The sequence below is a fragment of the Anser cygnoides genome, chromosome 20 (genome assembly GCF_040182565.1).
Source record: "Anser cygnoides isolate HZ-2024a breed goose chromosome 20, Taihu_goose_T2T_genome, whole genome shotgun sequence".
Classification (NCBI taxonomy): domain Eukaryota; kingdom Metazoa; phylum Chordata; class Aves; order Anseriformes; family Anatidae; genus Anser; species Anser cygnoides.
The window spans coordinates 2796808-2814718 of NC_089892.1; the positions used below are offsets into that span (position 1 = coordinate 2796808).

At 60.4% G+C, this 17911-nt stretch overlaps 1 protein-coding gene across 12 annotated transcripts in view; it reads left to right on the top strand.

The window, feature by feature from the left end:
• KCNT1 (potassium sodium-activated channel subfamily T member 1) overlaps positions 1 to 17911 on the top strand; it is a 72264-nt gene that overhangs the window by 40990 nt on the left and 13363 nt on the right. For 8 of the 12 annotated variants that reach the window (XM_066980994.1, XM_066980992.1, XM_066980993.1 and 5 more), the window contains 16 exons: positions 9334 to 9413; positions 10301 to 10400; positions 11572 to 11628; positions 11943 to 11991; positions 12152 to 12211; positions 12801 to 12875; positions 13056 to 13139; positions 13584 to 13678; positions 14368 to 14548; positions 14741 to 14905; positions 15409 to 15545; positions 15851 to 15914; positions 16003 to 16111; positions 16475 to 16583; positions 17306 to 17455; positions 17614 to 17852. In XM_066980994.1, the coding sequence (XP_066837095.1) occupies positions 9334 to 9413; positions 10301 to 10400; positions 11572 to 11628; positions 11943 to 11991; positions 12152 to 12211; positions 12801 to 12875; positions 13056 to 13139; positions 13584 to 13678; positions 14368 to 14548; positions 14741 to 14905; positions 15409 to 15545; positions 15851 to 15914; positions 16003 to 16111; positions 16475 to 16583; positions 17306 to 17455; positions 17614 to 17852 (1754 nt within the window). Of the gene's footprint in view, positions 1 to 4280; positions 4323 to 6386; positions 6497 to 9333; positions 9414 to 10300; positions 10401 to 11571; positions 11629 to 11942; positions 11992 to 12151; positions 12212 to 12800; positions 12876 to 13055; positions 13140 to 13583; positions 13679 to 14367; positions 14549 to 14740; positions 14906 to 15408; positions 15546 to 15850; positions 15915 to 16002; positions 16112 to 16474; positions 16584 to 17305; positions 17456 to 17613; positions 17853 to 17911 lie in introns of those variants that run through there. The other 4 variants (XM_048051617.2, XM_048051616.2, XM_048051638.2 and 1 more) reach the window with 2 other exon arrangements.

Sequence of the window (17911 nt, forward strand, 5' to 3'; positions counted from 1 at the left end):
GCAGAAACGGGCACGGTGCCCGATGGCTTAGATCCCGAGCAGCACCGGGCTGTGAGCGCGCCGTTGGTCCTGGCAGAGAGGCAGCAGCCCCGGGTCCCGGCTGGCAGCACAGGGAGCTGCCAGCTGCCAGCAGTCGCGCCGAGCAGAGGGGTTGTAAACACAGCCTGCGACTGTCACTGGCTCAAGCCAGGTGGGCTTGGGGCTGCCTGGTTCCTGCGCTCACCCTAGAGCTGCTCCGTGGTAGTGCTCACCATCCCTGTTTGGTCCCCAGGTCGCCGTGTCCTGCCGAGGGCTCAGCTCCCGACTCCCTCCTGCAGGGTTTGGACGTGTTTCGGTCTGCGTTTGTGCTCCCGGTCCCTGCAGGTCCTGCTGGGCTCATCCCCGGCACGCTCCTCCCGCACGGCGCCGTGCCCTATATAGGCACTGAGATGTGGATGCGGTGCCAATCCTAAGGACGCCCACGCTCGAAACGTGCGCTTGGGTTTTTGCCCTGTTTATTTTTGGTCTCTTATACCCATCAGGGCCCGGCGGGGCGTGGGGGCACAGCATTGCTGCGGAGGAGGAGGCTGACCTGCTCGGTACGGTGCGAGTGAGCAGGACAGACCCTGAGCACTGCTGGTGGAGCATCCCTGCGGGTGGCACAAGCTGTCCCCACTGCCAGCCCCACTGCAGGTGGCACAGGGCTGCAGCAAGCGGGGACACGTGGAGCTGGGGTGCAGCACTGCCTCCCCGGGGCTCAGCAGGGCCGCAGGGAACCGCTCAGCCCATCAGGGAAGGCAGGGAGACGTGCATTAGGAGCCACCCGCGCCTCTCAGGGCATCTTTGCCCAGTGGGCTTGGCACGCGGGCGAGCCAAGCATTTCTGCAAGGGCAGGGCTGGCAGCACCAGCAGCCGCTGGGCACCGGCTGCAAGTGGCTCGTAATGCAATCCCCATCCCAGCCCCTGCGATGCAGCTGCCTTGCCCGGGCTCTGAGCACGCTGTGAGCCGCGGAGCCACTGGGGCTGCTCCGTCCCATCCCGCACGTGTTGGTGGCCAGACGTGTGCCTGCTCCGCTTGCTTCTCCCTTCCTCTTTCTCACTCTTTCTCCCCCTCTTTGCTTTCCTTTTTCGTCTCCTCCCATCTGTCCTTCTCACATCGGGCTATTTTTGTGGATTAGTTTCTCACTGTCAGTATGGTAAGAACCGTGGTGCATCTCCTCTCTTAGAGGCTCTTTGGGAAGCCTTCCCCAGCAGTTACCTCGCATAGTTCACTTTCGTCCCCCTGCCTTGCCCCGTCCCCTCCCCAGGAGGACAGACCTGTCCAAGCTGGGGGTTCCCTTAGCCGCCGACCTCGAGATGCCTCTGAGCTTGGCAGGTGATAACTGAGCAGCCTGAAGCTGAGTGTGGTGCTGGCGGGTGACCACTGGTGCCCTGGGGTCGTCCAGGGGCTCCTAGTTGAGGCAGGGGCTCTTTGCTTGGAAAAGTTGGGAAGTTCACAACCAGAAGTGAATTTTAATACCCATCGTTTACCAAAATACCTCCCAGAAAACTGCAAGATGGCAGAGAATGCGCTGGGAACTGGCTGGGGGGAAGAGACCTGAGCGAGCTGAGCGCAGGCGCTGCGTGCGCCCGGCAAAGCTGTGCCTTTCCCCCGTCTCCTCCGTCTTCAAGCACCGTACACACAGTGTAGGCATTTCGCCCCAAATTACCCGCGAGAGGCAGGGGAGCTGAATGCCTCCACGCTCCCTCGAGGTGCCGCAGCCTCGGGTGTGCAGCTGGAGCAGGGCAGTGCCGAGCAGCTGCGGTGCAGCGTGGGCGGGCAGGTGCTCGCTCGCTCCTGTACACAAGCAAGGTTCCTCGGTTGCCTTTGTTCTAATAATAAACGTGCCATTGTCTCTTCCCCTCCCAGTAAAGCCCTGCCCTCTGCGAGGGGCTGCAGCTCCAGGAGCAGATGACAGAGCTGTCTGCGGCAGCGAAGTTCCTTTCTTTGCTCTGTCTCTGCTGTCACTGTAGGAGTGCCTCTGCCACCAGCCTGCAGGGAGCCGGGGGTGAGCACCCTGCTGGCTGCCTCCCGGCTGGGGCTCGCCAGGGTATGGGCAGGAGGGGTGCAGCGACGCTCGGGAAGGCTGATCTGGAGGAAATAAACGGGTGAACTTGAAGTAGGTTGCTTAAAACACATTAAAACACATTGCCCGGAGAAGCAGTGCTGCGCCCTGTGGGTCCTCCTGTCCGTCCCGCTCCCTGCAGAAAGCGGGCCCGGCCCTCCTGTAGTAAGCTGAGCCCGCCAGCTTTCTGTTAAGTTTTTGATGTGTGGAAAACAACCCTTTTTCAGGTGAGAATTGGAGTGGGGTGTAGTTTTCCTTAAAAATTATTTTACGTATTTTCTCAGCAATTAGGCGGTTTTTGTGAATTCGGGTGCCTGGTGGGGAGAGGGAAAGTTTCAGTGTAACACCTCGGGGTTGCTTCTTGCTCTGTGAGCTGGACAAAGAGGTGCTTTGCTTTGGCTGCCGCGAGCACCTGCTGCTGGGTTCTCATTGCAGTGCTTCAGCTCTGGGGGCTGCCCGTCCCTCTGAGCCCTTTTTTGCGGTGCCTTTTGGGGAGCTGCAGCTGCCTGGGGGAGCCCAGAGCTCCATGGCCAGCAGAGCCCGGTGCGACTCAGTGCCCCGTGGCCAGGTGCTGCTCGGGAGCCTTCGTCCCCTGCCGTGGGGAGCGGGGTCTGGAGCAACCCCCTCTTTGTGCCAGCCTCTCACCAGCCGGCCGCCAGCTGCTGGTGTATTAGGAGAAAACCAATTCATTTGCTGTTTCTTGCCCATAACGTGTCTGCGAGGCACGGACACGTCCTGTGCAAAACCCAGCGCGTGCAGGGGGGGCTGGAGCAGCCCCTGCCGCTGTGTTAATCCGATTTTATGCGAGGGGAGCGGGGCTGGCTGGGCGCCTTCCTGCGCTCCCCTCGCCTGCGCTCCGCAGCTGGAGGAGCTCGGGGATGTTTGTCCTCAAGCCCTGGGGTCCGTCTCTGCTGGGACGGGTGGCACGAGAGCCTCAGGTGGGGGTGAGAAGCTGCAGGGCAGGGAGCGGGGCTGGGGAGGGCCGGGTCTGCATCCCAGGGTTTTGGGGGGGCTGCTCTGCCTTTGTGCTGTGTGGTGAGGGAGGGCTCCAGCCTCACACCTCGGCTTCTCGCTGCCTGCCTGCTCGGACATCCGCGAGCCCTCGTGGGGCAGCCGGCACACAGATAACAGCGGAGGCAGAACAGCAAAGTCAATATGCGGCAGGGAGGCTTCTCTGTTTGCTGGGTAGCTGGGGAGTGAATTAGCTTTCTGTTGGACTCGCGTTTTAATTGAAACGAGGATTTATTGCTTTTATATTGTTTGGACTAGACTAGAGCGCTGTGGGCTCATAAAGCGTGAGGCGAAATAAAAGAAAACCTCCCCAAGCTGTACCTGCCCCTCTTCCTTTGGCGGTATTGCCTACTTGCCCTGATCAGGTGAAACAAGGCTGCCTCCCCCAGAAGGCAGGAGGGCACTGACTGTGTGGGGGCTCCCACGGGGTCACGTCCATCCCCTACTGAAAGGGGCATCATTTTGGCACGGGGGATTCTTTCCTTCCTGGCTGTATTGCCCAGCACCGCGCTGCTGTGCGTTATTTCAGCCCGGGGAAGGGTTATTGCCCACGGATGGCAGCAGGGCAGTGCTGTGTGGGGCTGTGGGGCTGCTCCCCAGCTTGGGGCAGCCGCTGGGGGATTTCCTTCAGCTGGGGTGGGCTCTGCTGGGACCTGCAGGGACACGGTGGGGCGCGAAGCTGGTACCTTCTGCAGTGCCCCATGCTCTTGCCCATCTTTATGCTCTCTCCCGCCACGCCATTGACACCCCATGTCACCGTCATTGTTCCTTTGTGTTCTTTTATTTTTGGTTTGTTTTCATTTTTCTCATCACTAACCGTGAGCGCAAGCTCAGCTCTCTGAAGGTGCGCAGGGATCCCACGGTGCCAGGCGCCCAGCAGCACCCCGAGCGGCACTTCCAGAACGTAAATTCTTTGCACAAAGTGTGAAATTGATTCGAGACAGAGCAGAGCCTCATCAAAGAAAACCCAGAGAGCATACGTAAAGGTTTTTATTTGTGGAGCTGAGCCCGTAGAAGAGCCGGGTGCCCACAAAGCCACCCGAGCATCCCCAGGTGCCCGACGAGGGACCCCAGGGTGTCCCCGAGCGGTCCCGGGGCTCGGTGCCAGCTTTCCCCGGCGCTGCCTGGCCGCCGTGCCATTTGTTGGACACTGACCTCGCCCCTTGTGATGCTCTCGCCCCGTAGGCCCCACGCCGAGGATTTCAGCGTGGATTCCTCCTTCTCGCAGTAAGTGCCGTGCATGCCTGCATGTCGTGTCGGGAGCGGTGCGAGCAGGACGTGCTGCCACGAGCGGTGCTCAGGGTGCTCCGGGCTGCCCCAGCTCCTTCCTTGGCTGCTCTTGGCACGAAGGGTGGCGGGCAGTGCCTGCAAAGCTTCCTGACACCGAAATGGGTCCCGCCACGGGGAGCAATATCTGCTCGGCTCCTTCCTGGGGAAGGAGTGATATCTTGGCAGCAAACTGGTGATTGCCCATTAGCGATGAGCTCCGTGCGCAGACTCTAATTAAACAATCCAGAGTCATCAGAAGAAGCAATTATCGGAGCAGATTCCTGAGTGTCAATCTCCAATGTTGCAAAACAAATAAGGCAAACAAAGCACAGCATGTTATTCTGTTGCTTTTTCTCTTTCTGGTTTTTCATCTTTTTTTTATTTATTATTGAGGGCTGCGGGGCAGCGTAGGGCTGGGTTCCCCGTGTGGTCGATGCAGGGATGAGTGTGTCCCCCCCTGGGCTCGTGCTGCCCGGGTGTGTGAGGAGGAAAATCCCCTTCCTTACCACCTGGAGCTATCACCTGGAGAGGAACCGCAGCGTCCTCCAGGGCACGACGAGCCGGTCAGCTCTTGCAACATAAAACTCCAATTCCCCAGCAGCCTCCCCAGTGAACAACAAGGAGGAAAATAAGTTCAGCAGCAGATCTCTGCTCTATTGGTACACTTTTCTGCAGCATGGGTAGGGGCTGAGCCATTCCACCTGGCGGTACGGAGACATTTGTGGAGCTGGTGGATGGGGCAGCGATGGGTGGCTGGGAGGACCAGCCTCACGAGGTGCAGCTGCCCTTGCTCGTGGGCAGCGCCTTTCCAGAAGCAGCTGCTTGGAGCCTGCTTTTTACCAGAATCTTAAAAAATCTGTAGTGTTCCCTGTTGGAGCCAGGGTGGCATTATCCGAGTCCAGCTGTGTTTAATTTGCCATGGAGAGATAGGCAATATCGCTTCATTCCCTTGGGCACAAAGCACAAATCTCCTGTAATAAAACAGGAGATACCTTTTTTTTTCCCAGTTTATTCCCATGGTGAATGGAGGAAATTTTGAGGAAGCCCCTTTCTGAGCCAGTCCTGGAGCTCAGTGTGCCATGTCCCTTGGGGGCTCTATCTCTCAGTGGCTTTGCCATGCGTGCCGTGCCTCAGGAGTGGCACCGGGCATCTGCCGGTGCTGGGGCATCGGCGTCTCGTGGCCATCGGAGCTCCTCTGCAGCACGGAGCGCTGTGCTGCCCTGAGGTTTCCCGCAGAAGCGGGTGTCGTGAGAAATGCTGGGGGGTGTGTGGCAGCCCCCAGAGAAGCCGAGATGTTCACGGGGAGGCACACTTAACCGCGGCGCCGGGTGAGCACGCTGGGCCCCGTTTCGAAGCCGCTGCCTTGCCTGCTCCCGGGGCTGAGCCGTGCGGGCGGTGCGGAGCCGCGGTGCCCCCCCCTCCTCCGAGCAATTGTTCAATTACCGCTGATGGAGCGCGGGGGCAGCCTGCGCCGCGCGTCTCGCTCTGGCAGGCGCCCAGGTGCTATATATATGCACCTGATACATGCACCTGATGTGCAGACGTGCGCCCATCTCCCCTTCCCATGCTCGCACCGTGCTCGTGGCAGAGCTCGTGTCCGTCTGTCCTGCGCCAGCACCACTGCCTCTCCCCGCCCCAGGTGTGCAGCGCTGGCTGTCCCCTCCACTGTCCCCGTCAGCTCCCCATGGTGGCTCCCGGTGCCCCCACATGTGCTGCTCGCCTCCTCCTGTCTTGAGAAATTCCCTGGGTGAGAACGGTGCTCCCCAGCCAGCTGCAGCATGGAAGCAAGGAGAGGAGGCGCAGAGAGGTGCTGATACTTTTTCCTCCCTTTCAAGAGCCATGCTTGTTCGAAGATGCATTTCTCACGGCAAAATGTTTTGATCCTTGTGAAACAGAGCAAAAGCATCCCATGCACGTAAACCCCTCCTCGGGGAGCAGCGGGGCAGCGGCGAGATTTTGGGCAGCATCCAGGCGGCGCTGGGCCCTGGGACCCTGCTGGGCACCTGTTCTCGGGGCCGGCTCGGTTTTCAGGCAGCTGTCAGCTGCGGGGCCGGAGAGGAGCCGCTGCGCCCACCGCGCCCCCCGGGCCCCATGGGGATGAGGAGCTCGGGGTACGGCCCCGGCCCCCCACGGTGAGCCCCGGCGTGGAGCCGTGCTTGTCGCCGTCATGGGTGGGTTGGTGGTGGGGTGGGGGGCGCGTGGGGCCGGGGGGGGGGTGTGGGTTGGGGCTGGCGGCTGGCCGGGCTCCTCCTCGCCTGTTGTAACGCCGTTGAGCAGGGCTGTGCCCGTTTCGGTCTCGTACCCTGCGCTTTTCAGAACAAATTATTGTGTCTTTTTTTTCGAGATCTCATCGTCTTAGAACAAATTGTCTCTAATCTTAGATTAATAAAGCACAGTAAATAACCGGGCGAAGAAAATGAAATTGCTCAGGCATTATGAAGTGCATAATAGCAGTAATTACACTGCCAAGCGAGGGCTTGTAACCAAACTTGTACCTCGATGCTTATCGGGGCGGCTGGCGGGGCTGAGCTGCTGCCGCCCCCCCAGGGCACGGCCCCGCGGAGCTGCTGGGTGCTGGGAGGGCACGATCTGGTGCAAACCCTGCAGACAGGGGTCCTGGGGGGCTGGGGCTCCTCGCTGGGTGCTGTGGGCCCAGCCGGGCTCCGGGGAGAGCAGCTTGGGTGAGCCAGGCAGCGGGGACGCAGAATCGGGGCTGCGAGCGGCGTGGCAGCGCAGCCGGGGTGTGCCGCGGGCACGCCGATTTTTATTTTAAGCTAAATTCTTGACGGGGAAATTAAAGGATGTGCTCTAAATGATCTGATCGCCTTCTCTTGGCTGGAAGTGGAGAAGGATCTGTTGTGCTTTCTGGTGACTGCTGCCCGGTAAAGGCACCTCTTGCTCGCCGTGGGACGCGCGGCTCGGCCGGTGCCTGGCCCGGCCCCGCGCTGCTCGCACCGGGGCTGCCGGACCCAGCAGCGGTGGGGGCCTGCACACAAAGTCTCCTTCCCATCCCCTGCCTGCCCCGTGGCAGCAGCCAGCACCCACCTCCCCCCGGATCCATTTCAGCTGCTTTCCCAGTGCTGCCTCTTCCCGTTGCCATTCTTACTGGGAGGTGTACGGCTACTTCGTCATCGGAGAGATCTCTCCTAATCATTCACTTCTTTTATCCACCAGCGTTTATATTCACAGTCCTGCGGTGGGCTGCAGTGCTAGAGAGCAGCTAACCATCTGGCTGCCCCCAGGGATTTGTGCTGCTCATGGCGGGGAGCTGAGCGGTGTCCCCAAGGTCCCCCCGCTCTGGGCATTTTGGGGATGTTTTTAACACGGAGAAGGAGCAATTACCTCGTGCGTGCAGCATCGCGAGCTGCCTGATTTATGCCCTGGCACAGCTGAATTATTTGCAAAGTCTGGCTTTGGAAAAGGTTAATGTTAATGTGTGTCTGAGCTTTGCTTGCAAAGTTCCTCATCCCCCCCGCTGCCAGCCCCTGAGGGTCTGCTGCCATCCCGGCCGCTGCGGGGTGCAGGTGTTGGGGTTTGCATTGCTCCAGGGCCGGAGGGACACATTTGGCAACTGAAAGTTTGATAGCCCTTATAAAATATTATCCCAACTATCATGCCTGAGGCAAAGGTTTTCTCTCCGTGCTCTTGCTTTTTGTGCATAAGAAGCTTGTGAAGTAAAAGCCTGCCTCTCCAACCTGACAAGCAGCTCTCGAAGGGATGCCACGCTCCTGCGAGCGAGGCCGGCTGCTAAATGCCAGCATCACAGCACGGGGTCCCAACAGTGGGGGGGCTCCTGCGCCTTCCCCAGTTCCCTGCCCTCTCAGCTCAGTGTTCACACACGGCGAAGGTTTGTTTTCCCGTCTACCACATGAGCCTGGCAGCTGCTGCCCAATAAATCACGTCCTCGGGGCCGTGTTTGGCTGCAGCCTGCGCCACGGGGGCACGGGGGCCGCAGAGGTGGAAGGCACGGGGCGGGGGGTCTCGGGGTCTGACACCGTGGTTTGGTCCCCGTGGTCTGCGCCTCGCTTGGCAACGTGCCTTGGTGACCTCCAAGCAATTAAAAACCAGTAATAATAGCAGCATTTCAGGGGCTTAGCAAATAGAGCGAGAGAGGGGAAATGGCTAAATCTTGGCACTTGGCCCTGTTATCAGCTGTGGCGTTGAAGAACGGACCCTGTCCTGCCGGGAACCTAAAGCAGAGCATCGGGAACCGATCCCTGCCGGGCCGCACTGAGCAGGCAGTATGACTTGTAGCCCTGCCCACGGGAGCGATTCGGGGCTGGGTTCAGGCTTTGGGCATGCAAGGGGGAGCTGTGGTGGGGGAGACGTGTCTGGGATGGGAGCAGCCGTGCCCAGCAGGGCCGGGGTGAGCGGGGTTGGCTTGGTCCCTTGTTCCTCCTGGCTCCGACCCTGTCTGGGAGAAGCCCCCGGTGGTGGCTGTCCCTTGCCTCACCCCAGTGCCACCAGCCACCAAGGGATGCTCGGGGCTGGCTGGCAGCTCCTGGCTTCTTCTGGAATGGCCAAATGCGGTTTCTTAGCAACACGGGGAATTTTCCTCCTTTTAGATCAGATTTGGTTCTTAACAGCTTCGCTGCTGAGTGTTGCTCCGGCACGGGTAAGGCTGGGGCGTGGGACATGGCCCTGGCTGGCTGCAGCCCTGCGAGCGGGCAGGGGGACGGAGCTGGGGGGATACAGGGGTGAGGAGAGCTGCAGGGTGCATGGCAGGGGAGGCGTTTGCCCCCCAGGCTCCAGCCTGGTGCACCTGAATGAGAGCAGAGCCCTTCACCCAAGCTGCAGCCATGCCGTGGGGCACTGGGATGCCACCGGTGGGTGCTGGGCCACCCTGGGGGCACTGGGACTGCTGGGGGCGGCTCGGGGGGGACCCAGCTTGCAGGGGCCAGGGCTGGGTGCCAGGGGTCCTGCCCGTGCCCCCCTGCACTGACCGGCCCCACGGGCACTGTCCCCGCAGGGTGCAGGTGGAGTTCTACGTGAATGAGAACACCTTCAAGGAGCGCCTGAAGCTCTTCTTCATCAAAAACCAGCGGTCGAGTGAGTGCTCCCCGCCTGCGCGGAGGTGGGGACGAGAAGCCATTGCCATCTGCTGGCAGCCGGCCCCGTCCGGCCCCGGTGCTGAGCCAGGTTGTGGTGCCCAGCCCGGGGCTGCCGCCACCCCCTGCCCTGTCCCCAGCTGGAGCTGGGGGCCCCCATAGCCCCCCGGAACTCCCCTATCCTCCCTTCGGCCCTGCAGATGAGCTGTCCCTTGACTAATGGTGTTGGAAGCTGTTTCCTCATCAGCTGTCCGGAGGGAGCCCGCTCGTTAATTTATTAGCTCACATTTTCCTTTCCTCCCTGCATCCTGCCGGCTCGTTAAAAAGCTGGAGCGTGGCACAACAGGGTGCCCGCGGGGAAGTTTTTAATGAAAATGTGATGAATTCCTCACTTGCACTTTGAGTAATAACCCGATAAACCGGCTGCGGAGGGAGGGTGGATGGAGCGGATTTGCTCGGCGCCCCTCCTGCACGCTGCACAGGCCCTGCCCGTCCCGTGCTTTTCGTGGGTGATGGTTAACGAGGGGGATACAGCCCAGCAGCTCCCCGATTTGTCCTGCATCCACTGGGGCTGGTGAGCAGCTGTCTCTCCAGTATTTACGTCTGTAATGCTGCGCTACACCCGACACGGGTGGGCAAAGCGTGGGTGCCCTGGGGGTGGCTGTGCAGGGGGGGGCCCATGCTGAACCCCACGAGGGATGTCCCAGCAGCGCAGTGCTGCTGCGTCTGCTCCTCCTCCTCTGCACCCGCTGTGCCGTGGTGCTGTGCCGTGGTGCTGTGCCATGGGGCCGTGCGTGGGGCCGTGCCGTGGGGCCGTGCCGTGGGGCCGTGCCGTGGGGCCGTGCCGTGGGGCGCTGCCATGCCCACGCCGTGCCCCCTCCGCCGCAGGTCTGAGGATCCGGCTCTTCAACTTCTCGCTGAAGCTGCTCACCTGCCTGCTCTACATCGTCCGCGTCCTGCTCGACAACCCGGAGGAGGGCATAGGCTGGTGAGTGCCACCGCCACCATGGTGCCACCACGGTGCCACCACAGCCCCAAGCCCCCCCCCGGTCAGTGGTGAGAGCTGGCGCCGGGCGCTCACTCCCCCCGGTGCGCGCACCCAGAGGGATAGGTGGTTTTTCTCACTCCGTCCTCTCTCTCCCTGTACCAACAGGTGGTTTAGCAAAACTGTTGGTCCCTGAGGGCTTCTCTCGCTGTTTCAAATAAAGGCATGCAGGCATGCTGGCCCTGCACAATGCACGGGGCAAAGGTGGTGGAAAAATCCAAGGTCGGTGCAGGGGCAGTTTCTGCACCGAGAGCCCGAGCAGAAGTGGTGCCACCGCGCTGGGGCGGCTCTGCTGCGGGCTGCCTGCCGCTGGGGCTCCAAAAACTGGGGCGCACAGCCCACCCTGCCTGCCGGCCCAGGCGCGTGCTCGTGGCTTCAGTGCATGGCCAGGCAGGTGTTTTCTGAATAGCGACGCCCTTGAAGACACTTCTGCTAAATCCCATTTAAGAGTTTGGGAATGAAATGCGTTTTGCCACTTAGATCCCCGAGGTGACAGATGATTCCATCTAGCAGCTCTGCTCTGGGTTTCGGCATAGCCCTGTTTTTAATATGTCCTTGCTTTGTTTATCTCACATGCTGATTTTTTTTTTTTTTCAAAGGGCTAGGGCGCTCTATGAGAGTTAGCAGTTTAATTTTCTCTTTGGAAAGGTTGCAGACGGCCAAGGACATCTGCACTGCCCAAAAGTGGTTGCAGCCCTGTGAGAATTAAGAGCGACATGGACAGGCAGCCTTGCGAGGTTTAACACAGCTGCGATTTGGGGAAGCCTCCCCGTTAGCTGGGGGACATCAGCCCCTTTGGGTGTGCCTGTGGTAAAGCAGATGCTGGCTGGTGGGAGCACATCCCTCGCCAGCAGGGCAGGGCGAGACCTCGGCATGGGAGCAGTGAAGTGTTCAACACTGCCGGGGCGAGTTAGGGTCCTGCAGAAATCACCAGGATGGGGACCAGAATGAGCCTGGCCCCATAGGATGTTGTCCTAGGACCTCTCCCGGTGTCAGGACAGATTGGAGATGGCATCCCCTGAGCTGGGGAGCCAAAGCCCGCACCTCTTGTCCGTTCTTCTGTCCCTCCACCGTCCCACTGACGGCTCTCCCCTGGTTTATGTTTCTATTCCAGCTGGGAATGCGAAAAGCAGAACTACACGCTCTTCAACCAGTCCACAAAGATAAACTGGTGAGCTGTGGGATGCTCGCGGCGCTGGGTCTGGCTCTGCCGTGACAGCGGGGACGCAGGCGGTGGGCGCGGAGCCTCCCAGTGAGGGGCGGGCTGGGAAGGGCCTGGGGCTGCTGGTGGGACCGGAGCTGTGCTGGGAGGACTCACAGGAGCTTGGGGACTGTCAGACCCGGCTTCAGGCTCTGCATGGAGCAACACCAGTAACGAGCCTGCCTTGGATGAAGTCAGAGATGGCCTCGGGTTGGCAGGCAGTGAGAAGTAAAGGCGCTGCTAATTAAGCGACGGTTCGGATCCATCTGGCATGTTCTTTGCAGGTCACATATCTTCTGGGTGGATAGAAAACTGCCACTGTGGGCTGTTCAGGTGAGTGGCCGGCCACGCAGATGTAACGGTGCTGGACGCCCGCCGACGCACCAGACGGGTGCAGGAAAAGGAGGCTGAGGCTGAGGTGTGCGGCAGCCACCGCTGCTGGGGGTGGCTGCAGGAGCGCACCCTGAGCAGCGCCTGCTGTCTGTCTCCGCAGGTCAGCATAGCTCTGATCAGCTTCCTGGAGACCATGCTGCTCATCTATCTCAGCTACAAGGTGAGCACCGCGCCGCGAGGTTGTGGTCACTGCGGCCGCTTGTCCTTCGTGTGCCCGTCCCGCTGCTGCCAGCGGGCACCGCCCCGGGGCACACCGGGGATGGGGGCGAGCTGGCTCCTTGAGCTGGCCAAGGGCAGGGACCTTAGCAAACGGCATCTCCTCGCAGTCCTCGGGAGAGTTTTTCATGGTTTTGTGTGGCTGGTGGAGATATTTCTCTGGCTCCGGCCCATCGGTGGCTGGTTCCTGGCCCTGGGGGCAGAAAAGGCTCAGCCCCGGCGTCCCCCACGTTGTTTGAGTCAGAGGTTTGTGTTCGTTGCTGCCTTCAGTCCTTACACGAAGCGTTGCTGACCCCAGCTTTTGTCAGGGACAGCCACCGACAGAGGTGCCACCCGCCTGGGAGAGAACCGGGCGGTTTGGGAAGTTTTGTCTGGCACCAGCACCGCGACTCGCAGGCAAAGCGCGGCATCACCCTGCCTGCGCTAGCGTCCTTCTCACATCTAGCAGGGACCTGGGCACTGCGAGAGTCTTAATTGGCCTTTGGCATACTTTCAAGCTTTTTAATTAATTGTTGTTACTTTTGATTCCTCAGGGGAACATCTGGGAACAGATTTTCCGCATTTCTTTCATCCTCGAGATGATCAACACAGTGCCCTTCATTATCACGGTGTGTAGTCCCCGGGGTCACTAAAAGCAACTTTAACACATACTGCGGTTTTGGTGGTGAAATATAGAAAAGCAGGTGTCTGGCCAAGCAGCATTTAACGCTGGCAGTTATTTTTGGTAAAGAACTCGGTTGCTCTGAGTCCTTTGCAAGTCAGCCTGCGAGAAACTCTTGCTTTTCTAGATATTTTGGCCTCCTCTGCGGAATTTGTTCATCCCCGTTTTTCTGAACTGCTGGCTTGCCAAGTACGCCCTGGAAAACATGATAGTAAGTGACCAGCCGTGTCCCTGCTGGGCATCCTAGCTCCTCTGCCGTAGGAACTAAAAGCACATGAAGCTGTCCTGCCTGAGCCCTGGCAGCCGGCCGTGCCGCAACCCGGCATCAGGGTGCCCTGGGGCAGATTTGGGGCAGATTTTCAGGTGCTGGGGTGAAGTTTGTGGGGTTGAGGCTTGGCCAGCCGCCTCCTGGTGAGGCTGGGCTGCGGATCGGGTCCCTTCGGTGCGTGAGCAGGGGATGCCCACCCGCTCTGCCTGCCCCCGGCCCCATGGCACAGCCCGGCCCTGGGCCAACCATCGTGGCTCTGCACAGAAGTGCCCAACCTTGCCGAGGGCGGCACGTTTCTGGAGCCTGCAGGCAGCTGCAGGGGCTGTGGCTGTGCTCCTGTGGCCTCTCGGCTCGTGAGAGCTGCTGAGGCTCCTGTCCCGTCCCCAGAACGACCTGCACCGAGCCATCCAGCGGACCCAGTCGGCGATGTTCAACCAGGTGCTCATCCTGATCTGCACCCTGCTCTGTCTCGTTTTCACGGGGTGAGTGTCGCGCCTCGTGTCACCGAACCCCCGCCACCGCGCCTCTGAGCAGCTCGTTTGTAGGCCCAGCTAATTAACAGGGCCCTTACCCTGTGCTTGGCCAACAGCAGGGGCAGGTTTCCAAAAGGAGCCCTGCTCCAGGTGGGTGCTTAGCTCTGAATCAGGCTTCTGGAGCTTTCCTCCCGTCCCCTCGCTCTGCATTTGAAGCATATAATATCAATTCAGTTGCTGAGAGGAGAGGAAATGAAGCTTTTGGGCTCGTGAGTCTCTGACAGCGAAGGCAATCTTCTCAGATGAGCGGCTAATGCAATTTCTGAGCTCAGCGGGCTCCTCGCCTGCGGCACCTCCTGCCCGCTGTGGCCCCTGCGATGCTCAGTGCTGTCCGTGCTTTATCGCAATGTGTCCCCCAGCACCTCGGCTTCCCGCCATGGTTTTGATGAGCAGCCACGTCAAACTAACTCCTTAATCTGTTCGTGCCGTGAGCCGAATCCTTTTTATTGGTGCTGTAAATGTACTTCTGATGCAGGCAGCATATTGCAGGCAAATTTCCCCTGAGGACAGAAGTGGAAGTCACCTTCGAAGGCTCCCTGCTGCCTTCGCAGAGCAAAGGGCAGCGCCAGGCTGCAGGCAGGGAGCCCTGCTGTTTGCCTGGTGCGGGTGCCCGAGGGACCTGTGCTTTCTCCCTGCAGCACCTGCGGCATCCAGCATTTAGAAAGAGCAGGTGAGAAGCTCTCCCTCTTCAAGTCCTTCTACTTCTGCATCGTCACCTTTTCCACGGTGGGCTACGGAGACGTGACACCAAAGATCTGGCCTTCCCAGCTCCTCGTCGTCATCATGATCTGCGTCGCCCTGGTCGTGCTGCCGCTGCAGGTCAGAGCCGGGGCCGGGGAGGCAGGACACCGAGCCTGGGCTGGACACGGGGACGTTCCCCGCGTCCCCAGGGCTCTCCAGCTGCCTGCTGCCATCAGCCACCCCACGGACCGTGTCTGGGAGGCAGCAAAGCCCCACGGCCTGCCTCCCCGCCCTGCTGCTCGGACATCAGCCCTCGGCTTTTGCTTGCAGTTCGAGGAGCTCGTCTACCTGTGGATGGAGCGGCAGAAGTCGGGAGGCAACTACAGCCGTCACCGGGCCCAGACGGAGAAGCACGTTGTGCTGTGCGTCAGCTCCCTCAAGATCGACCTCCTCATGGACTTCCTCAACGAGTTCTACGCCCACCCGCGCCTGCAGGTCAGGGCCGGGCCCGTGCCCGTGCTCACTGCTGCTGTGTTTTGCCCGTGCTGGGCTTCAGTGGTGCTGGGCATGGCCGGGCCGCACCGGCTGAGCCCGGCTCTTGTTTTGCCTGATCTGCCCTGGTTTTGTGGGCAGGCCTCTTACAGCTCTGTGTATGTGTGGGGAAGCCTGGGTGGACTTCTGTAAGGATGTCTCCAGTGGATGGAGTCTTACACAGGAACAGAACGTGTAACTGCAAAACCCCGGGGGATTTACCTGACTGGAATATCCCCACTTAATTAGTGATCTCCTAGCAAATGACTGCGCCTTTCCGTTTCCATGGGGCGCCAGCACTGCAGAGCTGCTTCAGATTGGCATTTCCTTTGCGAAACTCACCTACACTTCATTACCAATGCTCAGCCTTCATTCCATACATTCAGTTTTAAAACTCCTGCTCACTTCTGTCTTCAGGCGTGCGGGACGCCAGCCCACAGGGTGACACGAGCCTCTCTCTCTTTCAGGACTACTACGTGGTGATACTGTGCCCCACGGAGATGGATATCCAGGTGCGGCGGGTCCTGCAGATCCCGCTGTGGTCGCAGCGGGTCATCTACCTCCAGGGCTCCGCGCTGAAGGACCAGGACCTCATGAGAGCCAAGTGAGCAGCGGGACGGGGGGATTGCAGGCAGCCACGGGGGGGTACTGGGCTGGGGCTGAAACGCTGCTGCCGGGGATGCTCGGCTGCTGCCTGTGCTGCCCACTAATCCCTAAACATGAAATACTCCTCGGGGGGATGCAGGACGGCTGCAAGCACTGTGTAATTCAGCCACGCGCGTCCCCAGCAGTGCCACTGGCTGGGTGACGATGGCCACGCTGACATCTCTGCGGGCGCCCCGGGTGGTGCCTGCAGGCTCCCGGCGTGGCCGGGCTGGGTGGTGCACGGGCGCTGCTCTCTGTTTGCAGGATGGACAACGGAGAAGCCTGCTTCATCCTCAGCAGCCGAAACGAGGTGGACCGCACGGCGGCGGTAAGCTGCTTTGTAGTTCGTCCTAGCCACGGAAGCTTTGGGGGAAATAAGCTGCCAGGAGCTAGCCCGTGCTTTGCACTTCTGTTAGGACCACCAGACCATCCTGAGAGCCTGGGCTGTGAAAGATTTTGCTCCAAATTGCCCTCTCTATGTTCAGATCTTAAAGCCGGAGAACAAGTTTCACGTGAAGTTTGCCGGTGAGTCTGCGGGGCTGTCCTCCATGAGCTGGAGGAACAGCTTTTTCGGACCAGCTGATGCTTCCAGGGGGGACCCCATGTCCTCAGAGCCCACAAGGGGCAGGTTTGCAGACCAGGGGTTCAAAGGAGAGGAGGGAGGTGCCTGTATGGAGGGAGGGCCGTGGGTCCCCATCCCGTCTACAGGGCCAGCATGTTCCCCTGTCCCCTTCCACCACCACAGTGTGCTTTTCAGACCCCGACACCTCTCTGCCCTCCTCAGCACGGCACAAGGCACCGTGAGCTGCTTGGGTTTGCACCCCGAGACCCCCGGGTGATGCAAGCAGAGGCGGCCGGTGCCCTGACGGCCCCTCCGCTTCCTTGCAGATCACGTCGTCTGCGAGGAGGAGTGCAAGTACGCCATGCTGGCGCTCAACTGCGTCTGCCCTGCCACCTCCACGCTCATCACGCTGCTGGTGCACACCTCCCGAGGCCAGTGAGTGCTGCCCATGTGGGGTGGGGGGACCGGGCACCCACGGCACAGGCAGCGCCGTGTCTACACCCCCGGGGCTCCTGTCTTGGCAAAATACCACCCGAGTCGCAGCCCGGAGTCTTCTTCTTCCAGCCAGAGATTAGTGGTGGGAGGTACTGGGGGCACTGCCTTCGGCGGCAGCCCCGGGGCGCACAGCCTGGTTGTTCCTGTGCAGATTGCCTTGCTGGAGGCCAGGAGTAAAACATCTTGTTTGCACTGAGCTGATCCCGCTGGCAGGAAGCTTGATTTACAAACCGCAAGGCTGGAGCCTGCAGGTTGTTTTACGGGTTTGTATAAAGTGCAGCTGGAAGCAGCTAGGTGGGCCCTGGCGCGGGCCCCTTGCCCCTTAGCAGAGCCAGGACTTGCTGTGCTTTGTTAAAGTGAAATCAAAGAGTTACAAAACATCCTTCCCAGAGCTTCTCGCCCCATGCTCTGAGCTGTTTGCCAACACTGGCTCTCAGCCTTGCCTCCGCCGCTCCCCTGGGAGCCCTCATTAAATAAAAAGGCACTTAAAGTCAGAGATCTAAATGAGCTCAGCCTCAGCCTGGAAGCGCTGACAGCTCATCACCGCCACCTCCATGCTGTTGGACCGGGTGGCAGCCTCAGCACCCCTGGGTGCTCCCGCAGAGCAGGATGGTGCTGTGCCGGCTGCGGCCCCGTCCCGGCACGCGGCTCTGTGCTTGCAGGGAGGGCCAGGAGTCCCCAGAGCAGTGGCAGAGGATGTACGGGCGCTGCTCAGGCAATGAGGTCTACCACATCCGCATGGGCGACAGCAAGTTCTTCATGGAGTACGAGGGGAAAAGCTTCACCTACGCCGCCTTCCACGCGCACAAGAAGTGAGGACTGGGGGGTGGCAGGCAGAGCTGGGGTCAGGGACAAGGTGCTGGGAGCAGCACCGGGGCTAGAGGGTGCTTTGAGGTCCCTTCTGCAGGGACGAGGCCCTTGGAGAGGCTTTTCTCTGGCTTTGAATGCCCGCACCACGCTCCCATCACAGGTACGGCGTCTGCCTGATCGGCATCCGGAGGGAGGAGAACAAGAGCATCCTGCTGAACCCCGGCCCGCGGCACATCATGGCCGCGTCCGACACCTGCTTCTACATCAACATCACCAAGGAGGAGAACTCTGCCTTCATCTTCAAGCAGGAGGAGAAGCAGAAGAAGAAGGGCTTTGCGGGCAGGGGCACCTACGACGGCCCCTCCCGCCTGCCCGTGCACAGCATCATCGCCAGCATGGGTGAGTCCACGGGGCCCCCTTCTCCACCCCCTCCCAGATCACCCCACCAGCAAAATACA